Genomic DNA, 27,173 nt, shown 5'->3' with positions numbered 1-27,173 from the left:
TCTGCAAGGAGTTCACAGTTAAGGAAAGTGGTTGTATAGGCAAGTGTTTTTTCCCAAAAACAGGCTGCCACTCCTGAGGCTAAAAAACCCATAGGCTGCCAACTGACCACAGGAAAAACATCCTGTCTCTTTAAAACAGGATTAATGGCATGTTATTTGCCAGATTGTTATTTACCTGCAAAAGTCTGAGTTGCCCATTTCCACATATTAAACCTCTGTCAAAGGGACAGGACAACCCTAAACCTCAGGGGCATTTTCAAGCACTGTACTGGCCACTCCCGTACTCTAGTTAATGTTCATTACTGCTGTTCATATTCATGTTTACTTTAAATATGCTCCCCCCCCCCAGCTGATGCAGGAGAATATTCCCATATTTCTTAACACCGAAAGAGCCCAATTTTTGGCCCTGGTTAGTGCTTGAATGGGAGACCACAGAGGAAACCGCTTCTGAACGTATCTTGCCTTAAAACCTTGTGGGCCCCCTGTAATTTGACCGCAACTTGACAGCAAAAACTCAAATTAAATTCCCCGTATTAGAATCCCACCATGATATCACTGGAGACAGTTAGTTTGCAACCTCTCCTTCTGCATTTCCGACCCCGCCTTTCTGTCACCCGCAAGCTTCCAGCCTCAGGTGAAATGGTCAAGATGAGAGGAAAGTCTTATCAATTTCATCTGTTTTTTATTTGAAATTAACACCCAAGGGCAAGGCACATAGCATTTAAAGTGTATTTTTTAAAGTAGACTGTGTGTCCTCCATGAAATTGACAAGGCTTCCTCCTGCCCTTGGGGTGTGGTAAACGAAGGAAATGAGTATTGGAGGAACAGAAAAGGCTTTCCCCCATCCTTAGCCGGTTCACCACCAGGAAGAAAGAGGCTTTTTGGTAGAGGTCAATATCACAGGAGGGGATGAGGAATCCCATATGGTCATCCCCGGGTAAGGCTGCTCATGGAAGCAAGGATAAAGTATTTCAATAATCCAATCCCAAAAGGGTGCAGGGAAGCCAGTTCTAAGTGGCAGTGATCTAAACAAGATCACAAAAACATCAGGGCAGGCTGAAATGCAATTCTAAGTCCATTTGCCTGTATGCCTATCAATTAATTAAAAAAAACATTCGATTTGAGTCCAGCAGTACCTTGGAGACCAACAAGAGTTTCAGGATTTAAAATTTTTGAGATTGAAAAATCTCTTCATCAGACACAGTTTAATTTTGTGTCTGATGAAGGGAGTTGTGATTCTCCAAAGCTTATGCCTTGAAACTTTTGCTGGCCTTTAACGTGCAGCTAGAGCAGAATCTGAGTATCCTGTTGCAGATGTCAAAAAACCTGATATAAAAAAGCACAATGGAAACTTTGGCATAAGCACCTGAGGAAGCGGAGACCTTAGCTGGAGGATTATCTCCTGCTGCCATCTGGCGGATGCTCCTTTTACTCCACGGAAGGCAAGTGCAGGGATTCTCTTGACCAGGGGTAGTCAAAGTGCAGCCCTCCAGATGTCCATGGACTACAATTCCCAGAAGCCCCTGCCAGCATTCGCTGGCAGGGGCTTCTGGGAATTGTAATCCATGGACATCTGGAGGGCCGCACTTTGACTACCCCTGCTCTTGACTGTGTTTCTCCAGCAGTGGTGGATTAAAAAACAAATCAATGGGAGGAGGGGGAAGAGTTCATTATACACCAAAAAGAGCAGACGTGAGCCCAAATGAAAATATATCCTTGCTGTCACCTACAAATAAGTCAGAGATTGGTTCACGCCTTGGAGAAGCCAGTGGGGAATAAGGACAGCCAGAGGGGAAATCTTATCAGCTGCCTCTGCCAGGGGTCATGCACAGCACAGGTAACCAGCGTAAGTCATGTACACGTAAGCCATTAATGTGACTGCTTGGGCATAACCAATTTCTATTCTCGTCTCTCATCAGCAACAGTCGGGGCTGTAATCGTTGATAGATCGGCCACCCGCCCCATGGGAATCTTCAGGATTCATTTCCGGCATGTTCAGCTTTCTTTATCTTTATACATCTCCCAGACAGGGACCCAGATTGGGTTACAACATGGTTCTTCTCCCTGCCATATTATCCTTGTGAGGGAGGTTAGGGTGGGCCAAAGTCACCAAATGAGCTTCAATGGCAGAGTGGGAAGTCAGACCTGGCTCTAACTGGGCATGGGGGGGGGAGGGGCAGAAGCCCAGTGGCATCCTCAAAACCAACTGCACTTAAAAGAAGCAGCATTATTTTATACCCCACTTTTCACTACTCCAAGGAGTCTCAAAGCGGCTTACAATCACCTTCCCCTCCTCTCATCACCACAGGTACCCTGTGAGGTAGGTGTGGCTGAGAGAGCCCTGGCAGAACTGCTCTGTTGGAACAGTTCTAACAGGACGGTGACTGGCCCAAGTTGACTCAGCTGACTGCATGTGGAGGAGGAGGAGGAGTAGGGAATCCAACCCAGGTCTCCAGATTAGAAGCCACCACACCACACTGGCTTGGTGTCTTAATGTTCAATTTTATGATGCCATTGAACTTTTGGCTTATTTTGTTATGGGAAGCTAACCTGGCCTCCCTTTTGCAGTCATTTGTTTGGGAGATGCAGGGAATATCATACAAGCAGAAGTAACTACCCAGTTACCCTCTAAACAGTCAACTAGAGGGAATGACAATCTTAAGGCACTTACATTTTCAGTTTCATCATAAATTCACTTAATTGAATCTTCAGCACAAATAACACAGGCTGCCTTCTTTAAGGTTCTGGCCATTCCACACAGATTCCTGTTTTTGTTGATGGAGTAAAACTTTTATCCCACCCTTCCAGATTACCCCAGATTTTATTCTCACAACAACCCTGTGAGGTAGATGAGGCTGAGAGAGAGTGACTGGTCCAAAGCTACCTGGGGAACTTTACAAGGGGGCCAGATAGGGAGATGCAGGCTCAAAGCTTTCCTTTTTTTAAAAAAAAAAACCACCTATGTAAAATTTCTAGTTGTAATGTATTAATCTAATGCTTTGTTGATCATCAGTTCCAATGAACTCAGTAGGGTTGACTTCTGAGTAAATGTGCTGATTATCAGCCTGTAGAAGGCATACCTCCTGCAGCTTCTGCTGACTGTTATGGGGCGGGGTGGTGGTGTAAGTAGAAGGAAACCCATTTTAAAATAATCAAGCAGGATGTTATGTTTGTGCTGCAGATGTCACGCTAAAGCAATTGAAGCTTCACAAAGGAAAAAGCCTTTAAGGAGGGTGAGGTTGGTGGTGGGTGGAAATGTAGGTTCCTGGTTTCACAAAGCACACAGGGAAGGGTTTCAAAGCTATTTGGAGGAGTTTTTCGGTGATCTTCTTGGTAGTTGGGGTAAGCAGCCTTAATTTGCAATGCTCTCAAGTGTAGTTGTGTGGCTGATTGTTTAGGGGAATGGTGTATAAGGGAGCTGGACTTGTATATGCTGATTTTTTTAAAAATGTTTTCAGGTTAGGGACTCTGTGATTTTCCTTTGCACAATTTATTGCAGTCAGTGCTCCGTCTAAGAGTCAGCCCCCATTTCGGTTGTGAAAATCAGGTCAGCCACAGATAAGATAGGTGTCTCTTCCTGCTTGGGGTGTGTTGCAAATGATGACTTTGTAAAAACGTCATCTCTCCTGCCCCGCCCCATCACGGAAAAGCACCACCAATCTTAGTCTGATGGAATCTTGGGTATCCTCAACAATGATAGGAAGTTGAGAACAGCTGAGAGTCAGCTAAAGGAGAAAAGTTTTCTCAAGCCTGGGAGTAACCTTGGAAGGGATGGGGAGGAGGGGGTTTCTGTCCTTTTGCCCTCCCTCCCAGCCCCTGCAACCTGTCTATGCAGTAGAATTGCTCTCTCCTGTTATTAAATCATTCAACAAGCCAGCTTTAGTGATGCTGTCAGCCCCTGCTTATTCTGCAGGCCTCCCTCCTGTAGTCAGGGTTGCCAACAGCCTGGAGAAGTCCTGGCTTTCTAAAAGTAGCTTACGTGTGCAAATAGGCAGCTGACAGCTGTTCATGGAACAAAAGGAAACATGATCACCTGGGGGAGAACAAACTGGCTGGCCTTTATTAAAGGGGCAGGATATTTTTTATCCCCAGGCTGTTGCTAACCATGGTGTCAAATTGAAGAAGGATATTATACTCTGCTTTTCTTTCCCCAAAGGTGTCTCAAAGTGGCTTACAACCGCCTTCCCTTTCCTCTCCCCCTAACAGACACCCTGTGAGGTGGGTGAGACTGAAACAGAAGAAGAGTTTGTTCTTATATGCTGCTTTTCTCTACCAGAAGGAGTCTCAACACAACTTACAGTTTCGTTCCCTTTCCTCTCCCCTTAACAGATACCCTGTGAGGTGGCTGAGGCTGAGAGAGCCCTGATATTCCTGCTCGGTCAGAACAGCTTTATCAGTGCTGTGACTGGCCCAAGGCCACCCAGCTGGCTGCATGTGGGGGAGTGCAGAATCAAACCTGGCATGCCAGATTAGAAGTCCACACTCCTAACCACCACACCAGGCTGGCTCTCTTGTAAGGCTTGCAAGGCAAGAGGCTGACAGAAGTGGTCTGCCATTGCCTGCCTCTGTGCAGCAACCTGAGATTTCTTTGGCCGTTTCCCTTCCAAGCACTCACCAAGGCTGACCCTGGATCTGGGTAGGCGGATGGCTCAAGAAAACAGATAAAGCAGATGGCCTGCACAGCGCCAGCCTGTGATTACGCAAAGGTGAAATACGTGCGCTGCATTCTCAGAGTGATTAGGAGACAAAGTAATTAATTTTATCGCTGGACTTGATAAGTGCACAGGCTTTATTATCCAGTGAGCCTATTTTCCCTGTGGTGTACTATTTCCACACAAATGTGCAGATTTTTTTTTTTTTTAGTCACGTGTGTGATGGGTCTGTGCTATGTCCGGACTCAGCAGAGGGATGCTCGGTTATATCCCTCGGGCACCCAAACATTCTAATGATTCTGTTTAAAACTTTGTTGGCAGCTGTATTTTGTGGAAATCTGTGGGGCAGGAAGATGGAATTAGCAAAGATCCCCGGATCCTGTCGATGAACTTCCTCAAAATCACATAGCTTGCATGTTCTCCACTCTTCCTGTCTGGGCTGGTTTGGCTTCAAATTGGAACCTGGCACCTGTGTAGAAGGAGCCTTGGCCTTCCCCATTCTCTTAGCCCAGAGAGAAACAATCTGGGACTGTTTGGGGGTAACAACACAAGAGGGGATGGTGAAGTGCCCTCTGAATGTATATGATGGTCCAATCTGGAGGGGGAAACAGAATTCTCAAGAGGCGAGGAGGACACACACATCAGATATGACTCTGGCAGAGCAGGGGCTGAGATCCCCACCCTCTTGTATCCAGAGCAGGGGTAGTCAACCTGTGGTCCTCCAGATGTCCATGGACTACAACTCCCATGAGCCCCTGCCAGCAGGGGCTCATGGGAATTGTAGTCCATGAACATCTGGAGGACCACAGGTTGACTACCCCTGATCCAGAGAATTCTACTTCATGGAAATCACCCACAACCTGCTTTCCTTGCCTCTCTCTATCCTAGAACCAGCTTCAGGATGCTGCCAAGGAAGAGGAGCACCCGTTTCTCTACGTCAAGAACACTGTCTTCAGAAGAGGAGCCTGTGGAAGTCCTTTGGGGTAAGGGTGTGCCAGTTCAAAGAACTGGGCTAATTGTCTGAGTTCCCAATCCCTCTCAGCTGTGAAGTCTACTTGGCCCAATGACTCTTGCTCAGCCTAAATGCCAGACACAATCTCCGTCATGGGGCAGGCAAAATTAGCCACTGTTCCCCAACCTCGTCACTGTTGCTGCCACCACCTCCGATAAAATCCAGCCCCTCTCATTCTCTCATGGGTTGCTCGAGGCCAGCTTCACAAGGGGTGTCGCACCGTGGCCTGCCAAGGGGTCACGACAGTGGTCAAGGACTTGTGCAGACTCTCTCTGGTGAAACAACTTATTTCTGCCAGGCACAAATTCAGGGCATTACATTATTGCAAACCGCCACGAGCCAGAATGGTTTTGGGGGTGGTGGGGATAAATCCAATAAATAAATGAATAAATATTATTTCATCACTTGTGTCCCTGTATGGCATTGTTCCCCCCCCCCTCCCCACACATGTTTGCTTTCTTTCTTTCTTTCTTTCTTTCTTTCTTTCTTTCTTTCTTTCTTTCTTTCTTTCTTTCTTTCTTTCTTTCTTTCTTTCTTTCTTTCTTTCTTTCTTTCTTTCTTTCTTTCTTTCTCTTTTCCCACTTGTATGCTGCTCTCCACCAGAGGGCTCGGGGCAGCTCGCAACAGTCATAAATTACAAAAAAAATCACATAAAAATCAATAAAATAATCATTAAAAAAATGACTAACATTAAAAGCGAAACTCAAAATTTCAGATGAGCAGCCTCTTTCTCTTTTGAGGGGCCTGTAAATTGCATCCATTTTGTTGGCGGTAGATGTTAAGTTATAAGTTGGGCATTTAAAGTAGGGAAGCCAGAATTTTGAAGTTATTTCTTGGTCTCAGAAGTTGAGCTGCACAGTAAAATAATATAAAAACGTTAATTATTTATTGTGGTGCACAATTTAAAAACAGAATAAAAACTACATAAAAACTATACAGAACTAACTGTACATAAGACCAAACGCGTTTCAGTAGATGTTAAGGTATAAGTTGGGCATTTTAAGTAGGGAAGCCAGAAATTTTATGTTATTTCTTGGTCTCAGCCATAGGCCCGGCAGTACAGCTCTGTTCCCAGGCCCTGTGGAACTATTTAAGGTCCTGTAGGGTCCTGATCCCATTTGGCCAAGCATTCCACCAGGCTGGGTCCAGTGCCAAAAAGCCCCAGCCTTGGTTTAGGCCAGTTTGACGTTCCCCCCCGACATTTGATCCCAGCGCACCTACCTTCCAGGATTGTTGTGAGGACAAAATTGAAGAGAACTATGTACACAATTTGGACTCTGTGGGAAAAGCAACCAAAGGAGTTGGGATAAAAATACAAATGAGAAACATCATCTTGGTGTTTATTGGCCTCCTTAAAGATACCAGAGGTGAGATTAAATCTTTTGCAATCTGTGAAATTTCTGGCACATGTGTCCATGGGTTTTCTAACCAGGAATGTCCCTTGCAAACCACAGTTGGAGTCCATCGCTTTTAAACTGGGATGTTACATCAGTATTTTTTTCCCCAATGTCTCCATAGGCTGTGAGCTGAACAGCACTATGAGGAAGAGTGAAGTGAAGGTGGAAGACAATTTATTGGAACAAATAGTGCTTCCGAAATCAGTAAGTTTCCAACTTGAATAGCCCAAGTGAGCCTGATCTTTTCAGATCTCAGAAGCTAAGCAGGGTCAGTCCAGCTTGGTGTAGTGGTTAGGAGCATGGACTTCTAATCTGGCGAGCTGAGTTTGATTCCCCGCTCCCCTACATGCAGCCAGCTGGGTTACCACAGCACAGATAAAGCTGTTCTGGCCGAGCAGTGATATCAGGGCTCCCTCAGCCTCACCTCCCTCACAGGGTGTCCGTTGTGGGGAGAGGAAATGGAAGGCGATTGTAAGCCGCTTTGAGACTCCTTCTGGTAGAGAAAAGTGGCATATAAGAACCAACTCTCCGACTAGTATTTGAATGGGAGACCTCCAGGGAATACCTGGGCCGTGACTTGGAGCCAAGCAATAGCAAACCACCTCTGAATGTCTCTTGCCTTGGAAACTCCTTGAGGTCACCATAAATCAGCTGTGATTAGCTGTTTTTTTGGCTTGTTAAGCAATTTTCTGAAGCTTCGGGAGCCTTGTTTGCATTGACAGTGGGAAATGCCAACAAACTCTCGAGGAATTACCAGATGCTCAATAGTAAAATCATGTCCTAGAGCAGACTGATGTCACTTCTGGCTTCCCCAGAAATTGATGTTATGCCATCTCCAATTTTTTTTTCTTTAAGATTATTTTTCTCCTGCTTGCTATGGGAATGACAAAGGGAAAGAAGAGCAGGGGTGGAATGCCCGCTAGGTGTTTACCTATGTCTCAGGATCTTGCTTTGGATCCAGGGAATATACAGGCAAGGATGGACAGAGGTCCCCTTATGTGAGGGATGTCTGGAAGCAAGGTGCTTTGATGCAGAACCAACCCCTTGTTTTGCACTGCTTTTGCCTCCTCTGAGTGTATTTGGATTGACACATGTATGCAATGCACATCTTCTGGCATATCCAAACACATAGACATTGTTCTGATTTTGTTCTCTGTTGTACTCCTGCAGGTGTCTCTGGGAGAGGCAGCGGAGGATGAGGTGCACGTGGTGGCCGTCGAGTCCAAAAACATGACAAGTGTCTCGAAACCTGTGCCCATTGCATCACTGCAGCGCTCTGTCCTACCAATGGTAACTCCCCGGGACAGTGAACATACAGTGACGGACATGGCTAGCTTCATCTCCTTTAAAGGAACAATGAAAAGCCATCTTTTCCAACCTGGAGACAAAGTAGAAATCACGCCACATCTGAGATCTTCCTTTGGACCACTCTATCCGGCACTGCTGCATATAGTTACTATTCCAGTTTTGGTGCATAATGTTTAGAATAAACACATTTTAAAAACTGTGTCTTCTCTCTTCTTTCAGGTCAGCCTGGGCAGCTTTGAATTTACCCCTCCTGTAGCCTTTGTGCTACAGTGTGGAACTGGTCCTGTCTATCTTGTTGGTCAACACTTGATCTGTGAGTATAACCCCCAAATTATTATGTGGGCTAAGGGAGTGCTTGGATGTAGGAAACTTAAATAGGAAACTGTGTGATTGCCTAGTGCAGCCCTTTTCAACCCTTTGCCCATGGAGGACCCCTGGAATATTTTTCAGGATTCAAGAACCCCTGGAAGTTGTAGCATGCCCCTTCAGAGCAGTGGGCATGGAAGTTAGATATGGGAGCCAGCCAATCAATCTATCGATGGATCATTTACCGTTTCCATTGTAGAGAAAGAGGCTAGACTTGTAGAGCAACAGGAGAAATGGATTCCAGGAACATCTAGTGATTTCAGAGCCCATCTAAATTTCTGGGAAAGGCTACATAACCCCTGGGGAGGTCTTGCATAATCCCAGGGGTCTCTGGAACCCTGGTTGGGAATCCCTGACCAAAGGTTCAGGAGAGAGGTTCTTGCTAAGTGGATTCACAGACTAAAGTACCATGATGGAGGCTACAGATTTTCACCTGGGTGACATCATCTACCATACATCTACATTATCAAGCTGCACACTTAGAAATTTTGCAAGCTATTTGTGGGTGCTGTGGAAACGGCTTGACCAGTAACTAGCACTCACAATACATGATCTCTCTGTTGTGTTCCTCCTGGACAATAGGCTTTATCATTGGTTACAATGAGAAAGACCCAAACTGAAAACAGGCTTTTGCTGGAACATTAGTTTTCCCAAATCAAACACCCAGCAGAAACATTTGTCAGGCACCTTGAATCATCCCAATAGTTTTATATGTAGGTCAGTGTAGTCAGGTCACAACTGACTTAATGTGAACCCCAACAAGGGGCTTTTCAAGGCAAGTGAAAAGCAGAGGTGGTCTTCCCATGCAGAGCCTTTCTTGGTGGACCTCCATCCTGGTCCTGACCCTGCTTAGTTGCCAAGATCAGACAACACTTCCACATTATTTTACAGCTAGTACCATTTGGTTATTTCTAAGAGGATATCTTTTAACTTCCCAAAGCCCAGAAGCCTTAAAACATATATCAAAAGACTAGATAACCACAGATGTGTCTGTTCTCCGCATCAGGTCTTCATCTCTGCCTTTGTTCCCATTGTGACATCAGATCCTGCTCACCCTTCTGTTGTCCTTTCATTGACCATCCAGATGGCCCAGAACTCTTTTATGTAGCTGGTTAGGCTGACCTGGTAACAGGAGACGGGCCCTTCCCAACCTGTGCAACTGGTGTCCCTCTTCCCAACGGCCCACTGTCTCTTTGATGATAAGGGGAGGGGATGCCCTTCAAAGCAGCCCCGTTTTGGTGGTGGTGGTGGACTCTTTATTTAGTGCTGCCTTCTAACTCTCCTTCTCAAGTGGAAGGCGACTCTGATTATGAGACACCACAATACGATGCTCCCACGGATGAGACCCAGACGGATGAGAGTCAGACGGATGGAGATTCCCAGATGGATGGTACCCAGGAAGCTGTAGATTCCCAGATGAATAACACCCCGACCAATATAGATGATACCCAGATGAACGCAGATTATGGTGGGAGCAATTCTGATACTGACTATTATCCTGGTGGCACGCCAGAAGGAGTAAGTGTGTGTGTGTTTTTCCTCCTACATTTACATTCCATATTCCTGAAGGGAGATGCAGGAATCCATAATCAGAGGAAGATCAGCCATGGACCCAGAGCACGCTTCCTATCTGAACTGCCAAACCTCCTGCCTATAAGGATCCCACCCAGACCTGTTCTAGATTTTATCAGGACATAGGAAAGAGTGGGAGGCAGATTTTACAAGCCACCTATAGACATATTTCCTCTCCTTTGTAGCTTCTCATAGCTCTACCTTTGCAGTTGGGAGCCCTCATTCCCAAAAGACCGCTTCACTGCATGTGAGCTTGGATGGACCTTAAGATCCTCACCTTCTTCTCAATGGAGATGATCTCTATAACTCACAGGTCAAGATTGCTTTCAGTGGGGGCATCGTCTTTATGGAAAAAGCTGCCGTTCTATGTCAGAGGACAGCATAAGCCTGTACCGTTTAGGTGGGCTTCTCCCTGACTTTGTTGCCATGGTGCTTAAACGAGTTACTGTTTCAATATTAAATGTCAGCTTTAATTTGCTTGTTGTGTTCCAAACTGCTTCGAGCCAAAAAGGGAAACAGTAGGGTTGCCAATTTCAAGGTGGAGCCTGGAGATCTCCTGGGATTGCAAATGATCCCTAGACTAGAAAGGTCAGTTCACCTGGAGAAAATGGTTGCTTCAGAGAGGTGTACCCTGGGCACATTATATCCCATTGAGGTCCCACCCCCCCCCAGGATCCCTGATTTTACCAGCCCAGAGCAAGTAACCCTAAAAAGCAGTGTAGAAATATAGTATATGGGAATCACTTAGTATGTCTGCCACATCTTGAAATCTTGAGCGTCTGGCAGAAGGCAGGATCCACCTAGATGGAGTGAAAACCAGCCCAGGGCTTCCCCATTGTCTGCTTACTGAAAAACTGAAGGGAGGAGAAGAGTGCAGGAGAGGTCAACAGCACTGCCAGCCTCCAGAGTTCTCCCAGAGATGACAGATCTCCAGAAGACAGATATCAGTCCCCCTGGAGGAAAGGCAGCTTCTGAGAGTGGACCCCATGGGATCATATCCCTGTTGAGCATCCCCCAACCCAATTCCCCCCCAAATATCCAGGATTTGGTAACTGTACAGGTCAACCAGGATCACAGGCTTTTGAGCCTTGGTGGTTAGCTTCTCTCAGGACTAAATTGACTTGGTCACTCTGGGGACAGCTGGAGTATCCCATCCCAGGTTCTCCACAGCATTCAGATTGTGAGGGACACAAAGTCTGTGCTCTCTGGCTTGCAGATTTGGGGGTAGAACTTGGCAGGGGTACAGTTGGCAGGAACTCAGCAGAGGTGTTGATCCATAGAGTCCCCCATCCAAAGCCATTAATCTGATCTTTGTCATCTGTAGCTCAATTATAATTCCAGAACCTCAGGCTGCAACTGCATGTTGTCCACCCTACCCCGGCTCCTGTTTGGCATGGTTTGTGGGAGCATGTAGGAAGGCCTTTTGAGTGGCAACTCTCTTCTTTGTAACGCTTGGCCAGGAGAGGTGAAAAAGGTCCCTTCCTGCCTTTAGGAGATATTGTGCCTAATGTCATTTTGAGCGTGTTGCTGTAATCTAATGTTTGTTTGTTTTTAAAATTTGCTTGAGGATTGTATGTTTGGGTGGGTTTTATGCCTCATGCCCTTGTGGAGCTGAAACACAAAAAACGTTATGTGACTTGAGCTTGTAAGCACCCAATGACACACTACTTTTCTCATTCAATTGCCATGGAGATTTGCAGCAAGAAGGGCACAGTGAATGCATGCATGCATGCACGCACAACTTTTCTGATGGGCCAAAGAGCCTTCAGGGCTCTTGCAAATCAGAAAAAGGCATGAAGAGGGCAGGACCCACCTGCAATGTGGACCTGACCAGATTCAGGTACTTGTGGTGTTTCTAAAATTACTTACCATGAGGAACTTGCATCTGGTGCTCTCCTGCAGGTCTCTATTAGGACTACGTGTTGAACATCATTTGTAGTTTGGGCCACTGTTCATGAGCAGGGAAAGGGACAATGGCCTCATATCTGTACTAAAAAAGGCACGGATCTAGGTGGGTGACAAGATTCCAGATGAGTTATCCTGGAATTACATCTGATTTCTAGATGAGAGAGGAGAATTCCTCTTGAGGAGATGGCCACTTTGGAGGGCAGAGCCTATGACTCCATTCCGCTGAGCTCCTTCCCCAAACTCCACCATCCCCGGGGCCCCAAATCTCCAGGAATTTCCCAAACTGTTGTTGGCCATTGGTAAGGACCACTACATTGGTCAGCTTTAAAAGGGAAGTTGACCAAATCTTGAAGGAAACGTTTGCTGAAAATTGTGATGGCCATATGAAACCTCCATGCTCAGAAGCAGGGTACCAGTTGCTAGGGCTGTAGGGTTGCCAACTCCATATTTGGAAATTCCTGGAGATCTTGAGATGGAGCCTGGGGAAGGGATCTCAGTGGGGGGAATCATGCCATCGAATTATTATTATTATTATTATTATTATTATTATTATTATTATTATTATTATTATTATTATTATATTTCTAGACTGCCCGTCTCCACAAGTGGGGGTTGGGGCAGTTGACAACAGTGAATTACACAGTTAAGATCATAAGTCAATAAAACATTTTAAAATACTATAAAAATTCCTAAAATGTATCAAGGGCTCCACCATTCCATCCATTCATGAACCACCATGGTCTTGTTGGTGATTTTGCAGTTTCTCCAGTGTTAGTGGGTGGGAGAGAAGCCTCTGGTGGTTATAGGAGAAGGAATATAGGAGAGGGAAGGAGGGAATCTACTCTCCAAAGAGCCGTTTTCTGCAAGGAAACAATCTCTGTAGTCTGGAGATCAGTAATTCTGGGAGACCTCCACATGGAGGTAGTCAACCCTAGGGGGAAGCGCAATGACAGAGGAAACCTTTGGCCTCCATGCCCCGATTATGGGCTTCCTAGAGTCTCCTGATGGGCCACTATGGGAATTGGGATCCTGGACCAGATCCTGGTCTGATCCAGCAAGGGTCCTCTAGTCTTAAGAAGGTATTCAAGCAACTTCATGAAATACACAGCATAGAGCTGGCATGGTGTGGTGTAGTGTGGGGGTCGTCAACCCCCGGTCTGCGGCCTGGTACCGGTCCGCGAAGGCCTCAGTACCAGGCCACCGGCAACTGTGCCTGCCTCCCCCCCCCCCGCAGTGAGAAGCTTGCCAGGCCACGAGAACAGGCGTGGCTACCGGCACGCCAGCAGGCACAAACACGCATGTGTGGCAGCTCTGGCGCATGTGTTGGTAAAGGGAAGGGAAGGCGAATATAATCTGCGTTGAGACTCTGGTAGAGAAAAGTGGCATATAAGAACCAACTCTTCTTCTTCTGTGGACCTTGACCCTGTGTGTCAATATGTACAGGGTAAAAGAGTATTCCATGGCATGTCACCTGTTAAGAGTCCGTTATAACTTGCTATAAAACATCTGGATGCCCAATACTGAACTTGAAGGCCAGTTCACGAAATGATTGCAATTTTTATTTATATCCCACGTGTCTCCCCAAATGGGGACCCAAAGAGGCTTACACTATCATTCTCCCCTCTTGCTTTTGATCTTCAAAACCTGACAAGGGAGGTTAGGCTGAAGAGGTGCCTGGCCTAAGAATACCCCAATCACCTTTCGTGGCAGAATGGGGTTCTTCTGCAAATGAAATGCACAGTAGCAGTTGGAATTTGCATGCGAGTAAACTGGAGAGAAATGACGTGCTCATTTTGCCCTTTTCCAAAAGGGCTCCTACAGATGCAGGCCTTAACCCAGAATAGGGTTCCTGGGCAGAGCAGAGTCCTGTAGTTTCTGTAGGACAGTAACCCTTTCAGGCTAGCTGTTGTACCAATGTTCTGTTTAAGAATAAAATGGATCCTTCCCCTCACCCTTTCAGGACATGAGCCATCGATGATGTCCGGATTCCTGGCTGGAGTGCATATCCTGCGGAGGACGTCTTCCATACCTCCGATTGTCCCACGTGCTGCTGATGAACAATTAAACATTTGTTGTAGAAACCTGCTGGTTTGTTTGGCACATTTATTATGCCTTTCGGCTTGGTTTGACCAATTGGGATATTATTTCATTATTATTATTAATAATAATTAATAATAATAATAATTTTTATTTATTAGATACAGGGAGGGGCCATGTCTCAGGGATAGAGCATCTTCTTGGCATGCAGTAGGTTCCAGCTTCATCTCCAGTAAAAGGATCCAAAGCAGGCCCTGCATGACCGGCACCTGAGTTCCCAGCAGTGTGCATGTCCCTGGAGATAATGCAACACAGAGAGGTCCAGACTGTTGGCCATTTCTGCATAGGTCACTAGCCCTGGGTTCAATGTTACTGGGAAGTAGAGGTGTTTTCCCCCACCCCACCCCTTATTTTCCCATGGAATTGTCATGTAGTGCCCCTCTTTGGCTCCCTTGGGAGACAGCAATGGAGGCTTCATAGTGTTCTTGTAGCATTTTGCTTTATTTACAAATGGACACTCAGAGGCTTGCCTGCTTGCTGGGTAACAGATCAACCCACCCACTCCACATGACCCAGTACACACCCCCTAGAGAGGGATCCCCCCTGGAGGATCTTTTAGGTGCTTCCGTCAAAGCTTCCCGCAACTGTTCCTGCTCCTCCCCCTCCTATTCTGTTCTTCCTATTTAAACCTAACACAGTGTCCTGGCTTTTCCAGGGACTCTGACCCACCTGCCCTCCCCCTTTCATCCAGGGGTGCCATCTTTTCTGGTTGCAATGATTCTGAAGGAATATTAACGTTCCCTTTGTCATGACAGAGATACTGCTTCATAGCGAGGGGAAGCTAAATGGATGAGAGAGAGCCACCATTCTCCAGGGTTCAGCAAGGGGGGCCTGAGCTCTTACTCTCAATTCATGGACAGCACAGCAAAGGGTGGCATTGGTTGAGGTTGCCAATCTCTAAGTGGCACCTGGGGATCTCCCACTATTATACCTGATCCCTAGAGAAACAAGGTCAGTTCTCCTGGAGGAAATGGCTGCTTTGGACAGTGGACTCTATGGAAGGGGTGACCACAACCTGTGGCTGTCCAGATGTCCATGGACAACAATTCTTATGGCTCATGTGAACTGTAGTCCATGGACATCTGGAGAGTCACAATTTGGCCAACCCCACACTATGGCATCATATCCTGATGAGATGCTTCCCCATCCCAAATCCCATCCTCTCCCAGCTCTACCCTCAAAGTCTCCAATTATTTTCCAAGCAAGAGCTGGCAACCCTAGTTACAGCCATTGCTTAGGACTCAAAAGATGATCTGAATTTCCAAGGCTAGAGGTAGGTAGTGCTTTCCGCACCATTTGGGAAACATTTTCATGGCTGCAACACTTCAGCAGCAATTAAAGGAGATTTTAAAAACAAACAGCTTTTCTTATTCTTTTTTTTTTTAAGTTCTGGTTCATTAAATCGAAAATGCAGTGTCACATACAATCTTGGGTGTAAAAAAAGGAAAAGAAAGAAAGAGGTGAACGAATCCATGCTTCAGAGAGACCCTCTGTTCTGAACCTTCCGATCTCACTGGCCTTATTTGCAGCTTTGTTTCAACATGATTACAAATCACGAGATCCATCAAGGGGGCACTTTGAGTACTTGTGGTTCAAATATATATGGTCAGCCTTGTTTGCAACTCTCACACCCTCAGAGAAAGGATTGAGTCCAGGCACAAACTTCTAGCTTGTTTTTGAGAGCAATTCTTTCGCTTTCTTATGAAACATAGCGAATGAAGGCTGGTTTCTGTGTGTCATTTTTATGGATCCATATCCCCCCTTCCCTAGCTGCTACTAGCTCGGGGGGGGGGGGCACGTGCAGTGTGGGTGGACATACAGAATTGCTCAGGGATCCTCAGCTTTGTGGGCGCTTCTGGAAATGCAACAAAATGTCTGCCACAAGGGCAGAGCCCAAGTTGCACAAAATGTTTGTTTGGAAGTTCCAAGCTGAGCCTCCTTCTGTGATGATAATCCCAGATATGTCTTCTTTAGCTTCTTTGCTTTGGGGAAGGAGTCAGTGGGTACCAGTTCAAACAAGATGCTGCCCACATGCAAAGCTACAGGTCTCATTTCCCAGCATCACGTAAAGTCAGAATGTTTGAAAGCAAATACACATGGGGCCCTCAGCAACCATTGTCTTGGAGTTCCGTGGTTTGCCCCATAGTTCCACGTGCAGGCCCTTCTAAAGAACTCAGAGTGGATATTTAGCCATTCCCCTTTTGCAGAAGACCTGCATGAAGGCTGGACAATGGGGACACTTTCCGTCTTCCTGGATGTTCCCTTTACTAAAGAGTCTGGCAACCCCCTGGACTACTATAAAGATGATCTGCACCCCCAGAAGGTGTTGCTTGGCCATGAAGGTATGGCTGCCTCAAACAATGCCATTTCCTACCTGGGTATGATCCCTAGGTAGGATCCTGATTCGCATCCAAGATCTGATGGCATCAGGCGAGCCTAGGCTAAATAGTTGCTGGTAAAAGATCTATCCTTCGTAAATCTGTCCAACTCTATTTTAAATCCATCAAAGCCACAATCATGCTAACATCCGCAAGAGCTTTTGTCAATGTGTAACTGTCCAGGTTAGCTCTTAAGCGGTGATCATCGGCATCGGGATGTTAGTAGTACACAAGGGTGTCCCTGTTTTTATTGATGAAATGGTGCAGGTGTATTTGGGGTCAGCTCCTGTCTATTTCTATTAGAGCCTGTCTATTAGAGCCTCTTGTGGCGCAGAGTGGTAAAGCAGCTGTCTGAAAGCTTTGCCCATGAGGCTGGGAGTTCGATCCCAGCAGCCGGCTCAAGGTTGACTCAGCCTTCCATCCTTCCGAGGTCAGTAAAATGAGTACCCAGCTTGTTGGGGGGTAAACGGTAATGACTGGGGAAGGCACTGGCAAACCACCCCGTATTGAGTCTGCCATGAAAACGCTAGAGGGCGTCTCCCCAAGGGTCAGACATGACTAAGTGCTTGCACAGGGGATGCCTTTACCTTTACCTGTCTATTTCTCACAGGTTGCCAGACAGATGCCGGTGAAGCTTGGCTCCCACCTGTGGTGCAACGGATTTTGCTCCAAATCTCCCGGGATCCAACATTGAATCACGAATACCTCCCAGAGCTTGGGATTTATGAGTACACTAGAGCAGCCACGGAGCTGGCAATCGGCAAGGAGAGCCGTGCTCTCTTGGAAAACAGGGTACGAGTGTTAAGCATTCAGGGTTACCAACTCCCAGGTAGAGTCTGGACATCTTCCAGAATTGCAGTGGATCTCCAGACAACAGAGATAAGTCCCCCTGGAGAAAATGACTGCTTTTGAGCATGGACCATGTGGAATTGTACTAGACTCAGGTCTGCCTCATTCACAAAGCCTACTTACCTGAGGTTCCACTCCCAAAATCTCCAGGAATATCCCATCCCTAATTCACTCAAAAACAACAAGAGTCAAGCTAACTTTACTGGAGACCAAAAGATGAGGTTAAAAGTAGGAATGCAACTTCTGACCAGGCCTGCAGCCACCAAGATAAAACTACAAGGCCAGAGCAGAGAAACAAAGTAGACCTTGAAGCTTTCTCAGCCTGTGGTCACACTGGGAATTCTGGCAGAAGTTGGTGAGCAGAATCACAAAATGCAAGTCTTTTAACTTGCTAGTTCAATAATAATGGCCAGCTAAGAAAGGCACTGCTTGCTAATACTTTGCACCCATTCTCCCTAGAGAAAGCTCAGCATCAGCAGTGGCCCTTACCTGCCTGAGCAGCTCTGGCTGGCTCCAGTGAAAGCAGCTGGCTATCAGTAGCTTCAACAAGATGAGAAGAAGAAAAAAAACAGGCTGGAAAGCTGATAAGGAGATGACTGCTAGATAAAAAAAGATGATGACCTTTCCTTTCCCTTCTCAACAGGCTGGGGGTGTTCACACAATTGGCGGAACAGGGGCTCTTTGGATTGGAGCTGAATTCCTGTTTCGTTGGTACAAGCCCAGATTCTCACCAACTGTTCTCTATATTGCCGAGCCACAATGGGGTAATTTTGTAAATAAGAATTTATACACATAATCAGTGGATATAGTTGCTTTGCAGAGTATGAAAAGACAGTTCTCTGCTTTGAGGTTGTGTATTATTGACTTGCATAATTCAGTCATTTCCATTATGAAACTGCTTTAAGCTGGAGAAGCAGAATATGCAATTGTGTATGTATTAAGGGTCATCAAGATGCTTCCAATTCAAGGCCACCCTATGAATTAATGACCTCCAAAAGTCCAATGGTTAACAGCCTCGCTCAGGTCTTGAAAACTGACTCTCTTTATTAAGTCAATGCATCTCTTGTTGAGTCTTCCTCTTTCTTCAGTTTCTCTAGTCATTTATGTCTTCTCTTCTCATAATGATACCAAAGTACAGTAGCCACAGTTGGGTCATTTTAGCTTCTAGGGAGCTTTCAGGCTTAGAATGCACTGGTTTGTCTTTTTGGCAATCCACAATATATACATTTTTATAAAAGAATAGATATGTTCATGCTTCCTATTAGTGCCGGGGCATCATTGTTAGTAGCTCTCTGCTACAATGGGATTATTTTGTTGGCTTAAATGGACTTTGCTTTGCATTTTGATGGAGATAAAAGGGGCAAAAGGAACTTAAGGGAGGACCCAATACATTCAGCCCTACAATACTTTACCAGCTTTTCTTGGCTTTTCAGATAGTCACGGATGTATGTTCCAAGTTGCTGGCTTTAAAGACATTCGTCCTTACCGCTATTGGAACCCCATCAATTTGACAATTGATATTGAAGCGTTCTTGAAAACAATGCAGGTAAGGTTGTGAGACTGGACAATCTTCCATATAACGGAAGGCCAAAGGTCCATACAGTCCAATATGGTGTACCAAAACCAGTGACCTGCCTGGAATTGGATGGGTGTGGGAATGTTAAAATGGATGACTACGGAAGGACTTGATAGTGGATTGTAAAATTGAAAATGATGTGGAGACAGAATTCTTTCTTTCTCTCTCTCTCCTTCATAACATTCCCATGAAGTTGATTGGAAGAAAACAGAACAGTCACAAGGATAGCCCCAACTAGCCTGATTTCATCAGATCTCAAAAGCTAAGCAGGGTTGACTCTGGTCAGTATAGGGATGGGAGACCACCAATGAAGACCATGGTCATGATACAGAGACAGGCAGCGGCAAAGCCCTTCTGAATGTCTCTCGCCTTAAAAACCCTACCTCCAAAAGTCCAGTTATCAGCACAAGGGACACCATAAGTTGGCAGCGATTTGACAGAGCCTTCCACCACCACAAGGAATTGCCTTTTCAAAAAATGTATGGTAGCACAACTAACAGACTCTTTATGCCCACATTCAATTAAACATGCTGCCTCTTCAGAATCCTGATTGATTCTGAATTTGCGACAAGAAAAGCATGCTTAAGTGAATGTGGGCATAAATCCCCGCAGGCTGGTAGAACTGCTCCCATCTTGTGAGGTGGGTTAGACTGTGGCGGGAAAGTGACTGGACGACCACATTGACTCCCAAGACCACATAAGGCTCTATGGACACATTCTGGAAGGCAAGGTTGAAAGTACCCATAACAACCCCAATCCCAAACACCACCCAGGATTTGAGAAAGGAAGATTTGGGAGGGAGGCAATGTCGATGAACATCCACAATTTGTTGCAGGACACACACAGAAGTGAGAGAAACAGTGAACCACTGAGCTCCTAATCCAAAACCTCTTAACCATCAGATGTGTGTTGCCTTTGAGGCATCCAATTTATTCTTCACTCACATTTTTAGTGTGTATGAGGCCATTGCTGAGCCAGTGCTTTGCTTCCAGAGGGCACCGACAGGTTCCATTGTCTTCCTGCATGCTCCAGAAGAAATTGGCCTGAAGCCCAAGGAGTGGGAGGCCGTTGCAGCAGTCATGGAGGTAAGCCAAAGAAGCAGCCAGAAAGAAAGGCTGTTCAGTGAATGAGTTTCGCACCATGCTCCATGGAGTCCCAGACTATGGCTGTCAGGGTTGGGAAATACCTGAGGACTTTGGGGGTGCAGCCGGGAGTGGATGGGATTGGGGGTGGAGTATCATGCTCTGTTGAGTCTAATGCTATGGAGTCCACCCTCCAAAGCAGCCGTTTTCTCCAAAGGAGCTGATCTCTGTTAGCTGGAGATGAGCTATAATTCCAGGGGATCCTCCGGTCCCACCTGGGACTGGCATCCCTAGCAGACTTAAGCTGAGAGGGGAAGGGATTGCCATTTGGGTCCTCATGCTGCTCCCTGGCCTTCCTTCTTCAAGCTTTAAGAACAAAGGTTTAGCACTTCCAGGCACCTGTAGGAATCACTAGGAACTCTATGGTCAGAGCACCCTGTAAGCAGATAAGCCCTTGTTTTTCTTTTTACTATTTCTTCCCCAGGATGATCATCCCACCCCCTGCATTTGTCCCCTGTTTCTGTCCACCAATCAGGCAAGTATTGGCAGACATTGGTCACAAATACCTAAAGATGTCCCACCAGCAGCAGTCCCTCCCATCCACGGAAATTTCCAGTGGGTCCATGCCAAAATTCTGTTGGTCTTTAAGGTGTCACCAGTCCTGCTAGAGCAGACTGCCCTTCCGAAATTGGTATTTTATTAAATTGTTTCATATTTCTTCTGTACACCACTTTCTGAACAGAAGTTTAAAAGCAGTGAATGCATTTCTAAATAAATGAACAGAACTCTGTAGAACCCACCCTGCTTGGAGCCCAACTGCAATTAGGAACTCTCTGTGAAGATGAGTTGCACAACCTCTCACCCTTCAGAAGCTGTCAAGATCTGCTTCTCCCTCTGCACCCTATGAAATAAATTACCCATTCAAGCATTAGCTGAACATCCTCGGGGTCTTTTGTCTAAATCCTTCCTCTGGACAGGTAACACTTCAGAGGAAAATCACAGCTGGACTCTAAAGTCATCTCCTGGGATTACAACTGGTCTTCAGGTGACTGAACTCAATTCACCCGGATAAAATGGCTGCTTTGGAAGGTAGTCTCTATATACTCCCATATAGTCCCTCCCTTTCCCAAACACTCCCCTTCTCAGGCCCCACATCACCCCAAATCTCCAGGTTGGGCAACCCAACTTGAATTTCACTCTCAGTAATCAAGCAGCCATCAACCAATTATGCATTTGTTCCTCCCCTCCCCCTTTCCTCTTTGTTTCTTCAGAAAAAACAGCTCTTCCCCTTTTTCAACATTGAAAATCAAGGCCTGGCTTCTGGAAATCTGGACAAAGATGCCTGGGCCTTGCGGCACTTTGTGGGGCAAGGCTTTGAACTCCTGTGTGCCCAGTCCTTTTCCAAAACATTTGGCTTATATGGTGAGTCTCCGAGTTCACAGACAGCTGTGTTTCACGAAAGGAGGCATGCAAGGGTTTTAACTTTCTAAGAAGCTAAGCCTGAAAGAACATTAACCACACATTTAGTAGGCTTGTCATTTGCCCAGGTGCAACAGTTAAACCCCCTGCCCTCGCATCCATTCTCCTACCCTTGAGAAAATGGAAGAGTGGCATCAAAAATGGCTGATCCCTGCTGAAGGACCCCTTGAGCAACTCCCACCACAGTTGACTACTTGAACAACTCCGACAAAGTTTTAACGAGACATCGCCCTCAAGGAAAGGGGGCAGAGGATGCATTGAGTCAGGATTACAATCAGGGCTTGACATCTCTGTGGTCCCTGCAGCTCAGAGCCATGGCAAGACATGGATCAGAAAAAATTGCACATCCCTGTGATCCATAACTTCACTAGCTGGGTAGTGCTGGAGGCCCACCTTAGCTTAAAAGGAGGTTATTATAGCTGGATGGAAACACTAGAGGTCTCTGCAGACAAAGAGAAGAGCTTTCAGGAATTATAAAGAGGGATGAGCAGATGCTTTACTCTGGTTTATTTTCCACTTTTCTTTTAGTGAGAGAAATTGTGGGGTTTCTCTTCTGATATCACCAGTCTCTACTATGTTGGTGCTCTTAAGGACATTCTTCTTTTCCTCAACTGGGGAGTCCTTGTGTTAAGTACATGTATTGATTTAAAACTTTCCTCCCTGTATTTAAAGAACCTTTTCTCTTCTTGATTAGTCTAAGCTACAGGTTGTAGGCATGGGGTTGGTTGACAGGATAGGAATTATATTGCATAAATAATTAGCTGGGGCAGGAGATCGGTGTGCAAAAACTGTGTTAATTCAGATACAAATGCCATAGCTGGGTTATGTACTACAATCCATGTTCCATTCTTCTCCTTCATGCAGATGAGCTGGTGGGGAATCTTATTGTGGTCACCAAAAACAGTGAGACGCTTATCAAAATCCACTCCCAACTGGGCAGGCAAATAGCCACAACATGGTGGTCCCCCCCAAGCTTGGGGGCTCGGGTCATTGGAATGGTGCTGAATAGCCCCGCTCTGCTGTACGAGTGGTAAGGAGGAAAGCAGGTAACTTCATCATTGGAGTGGGTGTTTGCTTCGATTGGGGTTCTTTGGGGGGGTACCTACCTCCTTGACAACATGTAATCTTTGCTCCACTTATCAATGGTGGAACAAAATGAGACTGCCAAAGTCCATGGAAAGGTTTGCCCCTGTTCAGGATGCAAACCTAGGTTTACTTTACAAATGTAAAAAGAAAAGGCAGAATGACCACCTCCTCAAATGATCTGCTAAGGTGTGTTCCAGAGCGGTAGCCATGTTAGGACTGAGCATGTTGATCGTCCTCCAGGAGACATGAAATGTTGATGGCAGTTCAGTGTCAGTTGAAGGCTGGGGGAGAAGGGGAAATTGGCCTGCTTATCTCTAACTGATAGTATCATGGAGGGTGTGAGGCACGTGTTTCCCTCTCCTCCAAACACTCTCATACAGCCAAGGTAAGAGGAGGTGATTCTTCCCAGTGCTTTGGGTGTGTGTAAAGTGTTGTCCAATCACAGCCAACTTATGGTGCCCCCAGCAAAGGGGCTTTCTGCCTTGAAAGCAGAGGTGGTTTGCTCTTGCCTTCCTCCAAAGCGTCTTCTTTGGTGGTGTCCCTTCCAAGTACGGACCCTGCTTAGCTTCTGAGATTTGGCAAGATCAGCCTGTACCAAGCTGCCTTCGAGAGCCAATGATTCCTGCATTGAACCTGGATCTGGGAGACTCCTGTTTGAATTTCTGTTCTGTCATTGAAATATACCAGGTGACACCCTTTCAACCTACCTTCCCTCCCAGAGTTGTCGTGAGGATAAAATGGAGGAGGGGAAATACTTGGAAGCCTCTATGGGTCTCCACTGAGGAGATCGACAGGGTATACATGAAGTAAATGGGAAGAGGGGGGTGAGAAATCTTCATTTTCAGGTGAGTAGAGGAAATGTTTGGAGAACTAGGAACCCGAGAGCAGAAACCTTAACTCCAGCTCTCATCCTCAGGAAACTGAGTCTGCAGATGGTAGTAAAGAGGCTTATGCTGATCAGAGAGAAGCTAAAAGAGAAGCTGCGGATTTTGGGGACACCTGGCTCCTGGGAGCATCTCACAGACCAGTCGGGAATATGTAGCTTCATTGGGCTCCGCTGTAGGTATCCAATCAATGCCCCTTTGCTGCTAAGGCTGCATCTGGACAGCATCTCTCCCAAAAGCACTAAGATCCACCCCTGCCAGTCATGATCCCCATACAGCCCTTTCTTGGCATGACGGCCTCTGAAGCCAATGCAAGGCTTCATCCCTTCCGATGTTCTTTTGAAGTAGCCCTACAAGAAGAGAATCCAGTCACTGCATGTATCCAGAGGGGGAGGGAGCACAGGCTGTGAATGGCTCATAGACTCTCTACTGCTGCTTTCTGCAAAAAAAAGGATGAGAGGACATTCTTGGAATCGAGTCTGTGTCACAGTGTGTGAAAATGAAACATCAGGATGGAGCGCATCCATGCATCTGTTTGAGAATGAAGAATAGTCTTGAGCCATCTTTCATTAGCAATTTTGCAGTGTCTGTCTTCTTATTGAGTAATCAATGAGCCATAGTGAAGTCTCGGATTAGGCAGACCAGGGCCTATTCTGCACACAATAGATAATGCACTTTCAATGCACTTTAGAAGTAGATTTTCCTGTTCTGCACAGGAAAATCCAGCTGCCAAAGCATATTGAAAGTGCATTATCCAGTGTGTGCAGAATGGGCCCAGGATGAAAATCTCTCTTCAGCTTGCTAGGCCATCTTGGGGCCATTGCTGTCTCTGAATGGCTAACCTCACTCTCAAGGATATTGTGAGGGTAAAATGGGAGAGAGGACCCTGTGGCAGGCGGCATTTTTTTCAAAAAGGATGGCATCTTATGTATGCAGTGCTACCATCTCATGCATCTTAAATTAGGTAGGATTCACAACATTTCTATGGTACAGCGCTGATATATTCATTTGCTCTGTTACGGCCTGCCCAGCGCTCATCTGAAATCAAAATGGATATTTATTATTTTGCCTGAAGATATGTTATGAATTAAGAGCCTCTTGTGGCGCAGAGTGGTAAGGCAGCAGATGTGCAGTCTGAAAGCTCTGCCCATGAGGCTGGGAGTTCGATCCCAGCAGCCGGCTTGAGGTCGACTCAGCCTTCTGTCCTTCTGAGGTCTGTAAAATGAGTACCCAGCTTGCTGGGGGTTAAACGCTAATGACTGGGGAAGGCACTGGCAAACCACCCCGTATTGAGTCTTCCATGAAAACGCTGGAGGGCGTCACCCCAAGGGTCAGACATGACTCGGTGCTTGCACAGGGGATACCTTTGCCTTTACCTTTATGTTATGAAAAGATCATTTCTACAGATGATACTGTCTATCAACAGTTCAGAATGACAGCCAGTGTGGCATGGTGGTTAAAGTGTCGGACTAGGATTTGGAAAACCCAGGTTCAAATCCCTGCTCTGCCATGGAAGGTGGCTGAATGACCTTGGGCCAGTCACAGACACGCAGCTACCCCACAGGGCTATTGTGTAGATAAAACAGAGCAGAACCATGTAAGCCACATTGGCTTCCAACTGGGGAGAAAGGCAGACTATAAAGCAAAAAAGCAAACACATCAGTGAATGAAATTGGCTGCTTAGTACCTTAGCGTTCATGCACACAGCATTTACATGCATGCGCCCTGAAGAAAAGATGCATTCATCGCCACCCCACTCAGAGATTTATCTTCCATAGATTTGTGCAGTAGAGCTCAACCCTGAAAAACACTTTAACAAAATACCAAAGTTTTAATTCGGCATCCCCCAAAAGCCAAAATAGGGACAAATTAGGAGGCAGTTATTCATCCAGGACCATTCGGGCAGGGGAGTGGACTTGGTCCTACCTCTGGTAAGGAGAGACATACATTGCTGTTCTTGGCTAGTTGTACGGAGAGAATGAATAACGTGACTTATGTCCTGCCAGTTTCCCAGGGGGAGTTCCTAAGAAAGGAGAAACACATCTACCTCTTTGAAAACCAGCAGATCAACATCAGCAGCATTAACTCCAAGAATCTGGACTACGTTGCCCAGAGCATCCACGAGGCGGTGGTCGCCACCTCTTTTGGGGACTACTTCTAGGACTTGGAAGATGTGGACTGAAGCTGAGCTGAGAAGTCCGGTGAATGCAGGCAGTGTCTTTAGGAAGGCTTGCAATTATAATAAACATTGGTTTTGAACTCTTCTGTCTGACACTGCTTGAGAGATCCTGGCTTTTCCTGCCACCCTTTCCTCCAAGACCCTTTCCTCCAAGAAGGCCAGAAGTAAGTGGGAACTTTTCCCAGCCTGGTTTCTTGCTAAGTACAGCAGGTGAAGCTGAGCGAGCTAGAATATCCATTCCATATCCCATCTTAATGACATTCACATATGCACCAAAATACTGTCAGAAAGGAGCAATGATGCTCGTGTCAGAATGTTCTAACACTGTTGCTTCTTTAGGATTTGCCTATGATATCCACTGGCCCCATAGTTATTAAAGAGTCAACAGATCTCACATGTGCCAGTGAAATTTAGGGGTTAAAGACTCTGACTTGGAAACCGGGTTCGATTCCCCACTCCACATGCAGCTAGATGGGTGACCTTGAGCTTGTCACAGTTCTCTTTGAGCTGTTCTTGCAAAGCAGTTCTCTTAGAGCTCTCTCAGACCCACCGACCTCACAGGGAGGTGAAAGGAAGGGGAAGGTGTTTGTAAGCCATTTTGTAAGTTGAGTAGGGCAAAGCAGGGTATAAAAAACAGCTCTTCTTCTTAGTTATCATTGTCAATACAGCCCTTTTATACAGAGTACAAGAAGGCAGGAGCCACCTGTAGGAGCTCAGAGTCTGAATTTAGGCACAAGGGGGATAAAAGAGATATGGACAAACAAGAGGAAGACCAGGTGTTCATGCCAATTATGTTTTATGCCAATAAAGGTACTCTGAATCTCTGAATCATGCCAATTATGCAGGCTTAGTTTCAGGAGAGGATGAGGACAAAAAGTGTTGTGCTGAAGACATCACAGGAATGGGAGGTAGGATTTCGGTGGGAGGCAGAGGGAGGGAGTGAGCATCATGTTGAGATATTTCCAAGCAGAAGTGCAGTAAGGAGAAAGGAGGGGGTCAGTGGAGGGGGTCAGCAGTCTTTCCAGCATCTGAAGATGAGGGAGTGGATGATGAAGGAGCGAAGGCCACAGCAAGGGGATAGGAAATTGGTGTGGGGTGCTGCAACATCAAAATTGCAAGAGAAGTTAATCATTCTGCAAGACCAATGAAGAGCTTTCTGCCTGGCTTGATATTTCAGAGGTGACTGTGCTTCAGTGATAAACTGTAAATGAAAGCCAACAGGGCCCAGCTGGGGTTATCACTGAGGCATGATTGTACTAGTTTGCTCAATAATATATTAGTATTAGCTAGGAGCTGGGACTGGGACTGAAAAGTTAGGAAACTTCTTAGCTGACTTAACAAAAGTTCT

General features: G+C 46.1%; 2 protein-coding genes across 6 annotated transcripts; both read left to right on the top strand.

The window, feature by feature from the left end:
* The first annotated feature begins 908 nt into the window (after positions 1 to 908).
* Positions 909 to 14,296, top strand: LOC143821526 (nucleoplasmin-like). Of its 5 annotated transcripts, none has more exons than XM_077305610.1 (7): positions 909 to 937; positions 5,541 to 5,635; positions 7,183 to 7,265; positions 8,232 to 8,351; positions 8,589 to 8,682; positions 10,027 to 10,253; positions 14,176 to 14,296. In XM_077305610.1, exons 1-7 carry the CDS (start codon positions 924 to 926, stop codon positions 14,191 to 14,193), a joined length of 651 nt encoding a protein of 216 aa, XP_077161725.1. In that variant the 5' UTR covers positions 909 to 923; the 3' UTR covers positions 14,194 to 14,296. The 5 variants fall into 5 exon arrangements, with proteins under 5 accessions (XP_077161725.1, XP_077161730.1, XP_077161728.1 ...); XM_077305615.1 differs by lacking the exon at positions 909 to 937 and adding an exon at positions 1,708 to 1,837; XM_077305613.1 differs by lacking the exon at positions 909 to 937 and adding an exon at positions 1,825 to 1,846.
* A 2,183-nt stretch (positions 14,297 to 16,479) lies between these two features.
* On the top strand, positions 16,480 to 25,866 carry GOT1L1 (glutamic-oxaloacetic transaminase 1 like 1). Its single transcript, XM_077305397.1, has 9 exons — positions 16,480 to 16,654; positions 17,301 to 17,482; positions 18,183 to 18,303; positions 18,973 to 19,085; positions 20,108 to 20,200; positions 21,469 to 21,619; positions 22,541 to 22,706; positions 23,679 to 23,821; positions 25,653 to 25,866. Exons 1-9 carry the CDS (start codon positions 16,543 to 16,545, stop codon positions 25,805 to 25,807), a joined length of 1,236 nt encoding a protein of 411 aa, XP_077161512.1. The 5' UTR covers positions 16,480 to 16,542; the 3' UTR covers positions 25,808 to 25,866.
* The last annotated feature ends 1,307 nt before the right edge of the window (positions 25,867 to 27,173 follow it).

The sequence above is a fragment of the Paroedura picta genome, chromosome 12 (assembly GCF_049243985.1).
Source record: "Paroedura picta isolate Pp20150507F chromosome 12, Ppicta_v3.0, whole genome shotgun sequence".
NCBI classification, from domain to species: Eukaryota; Metazoa; Chordata; class Lepidosauria; order Squamata; family Gekkonidae; genus Paroedura; species Paroedura picta.
This window is presented reverse-complemented; position numbering and strand designations above follow the sequence as displayed.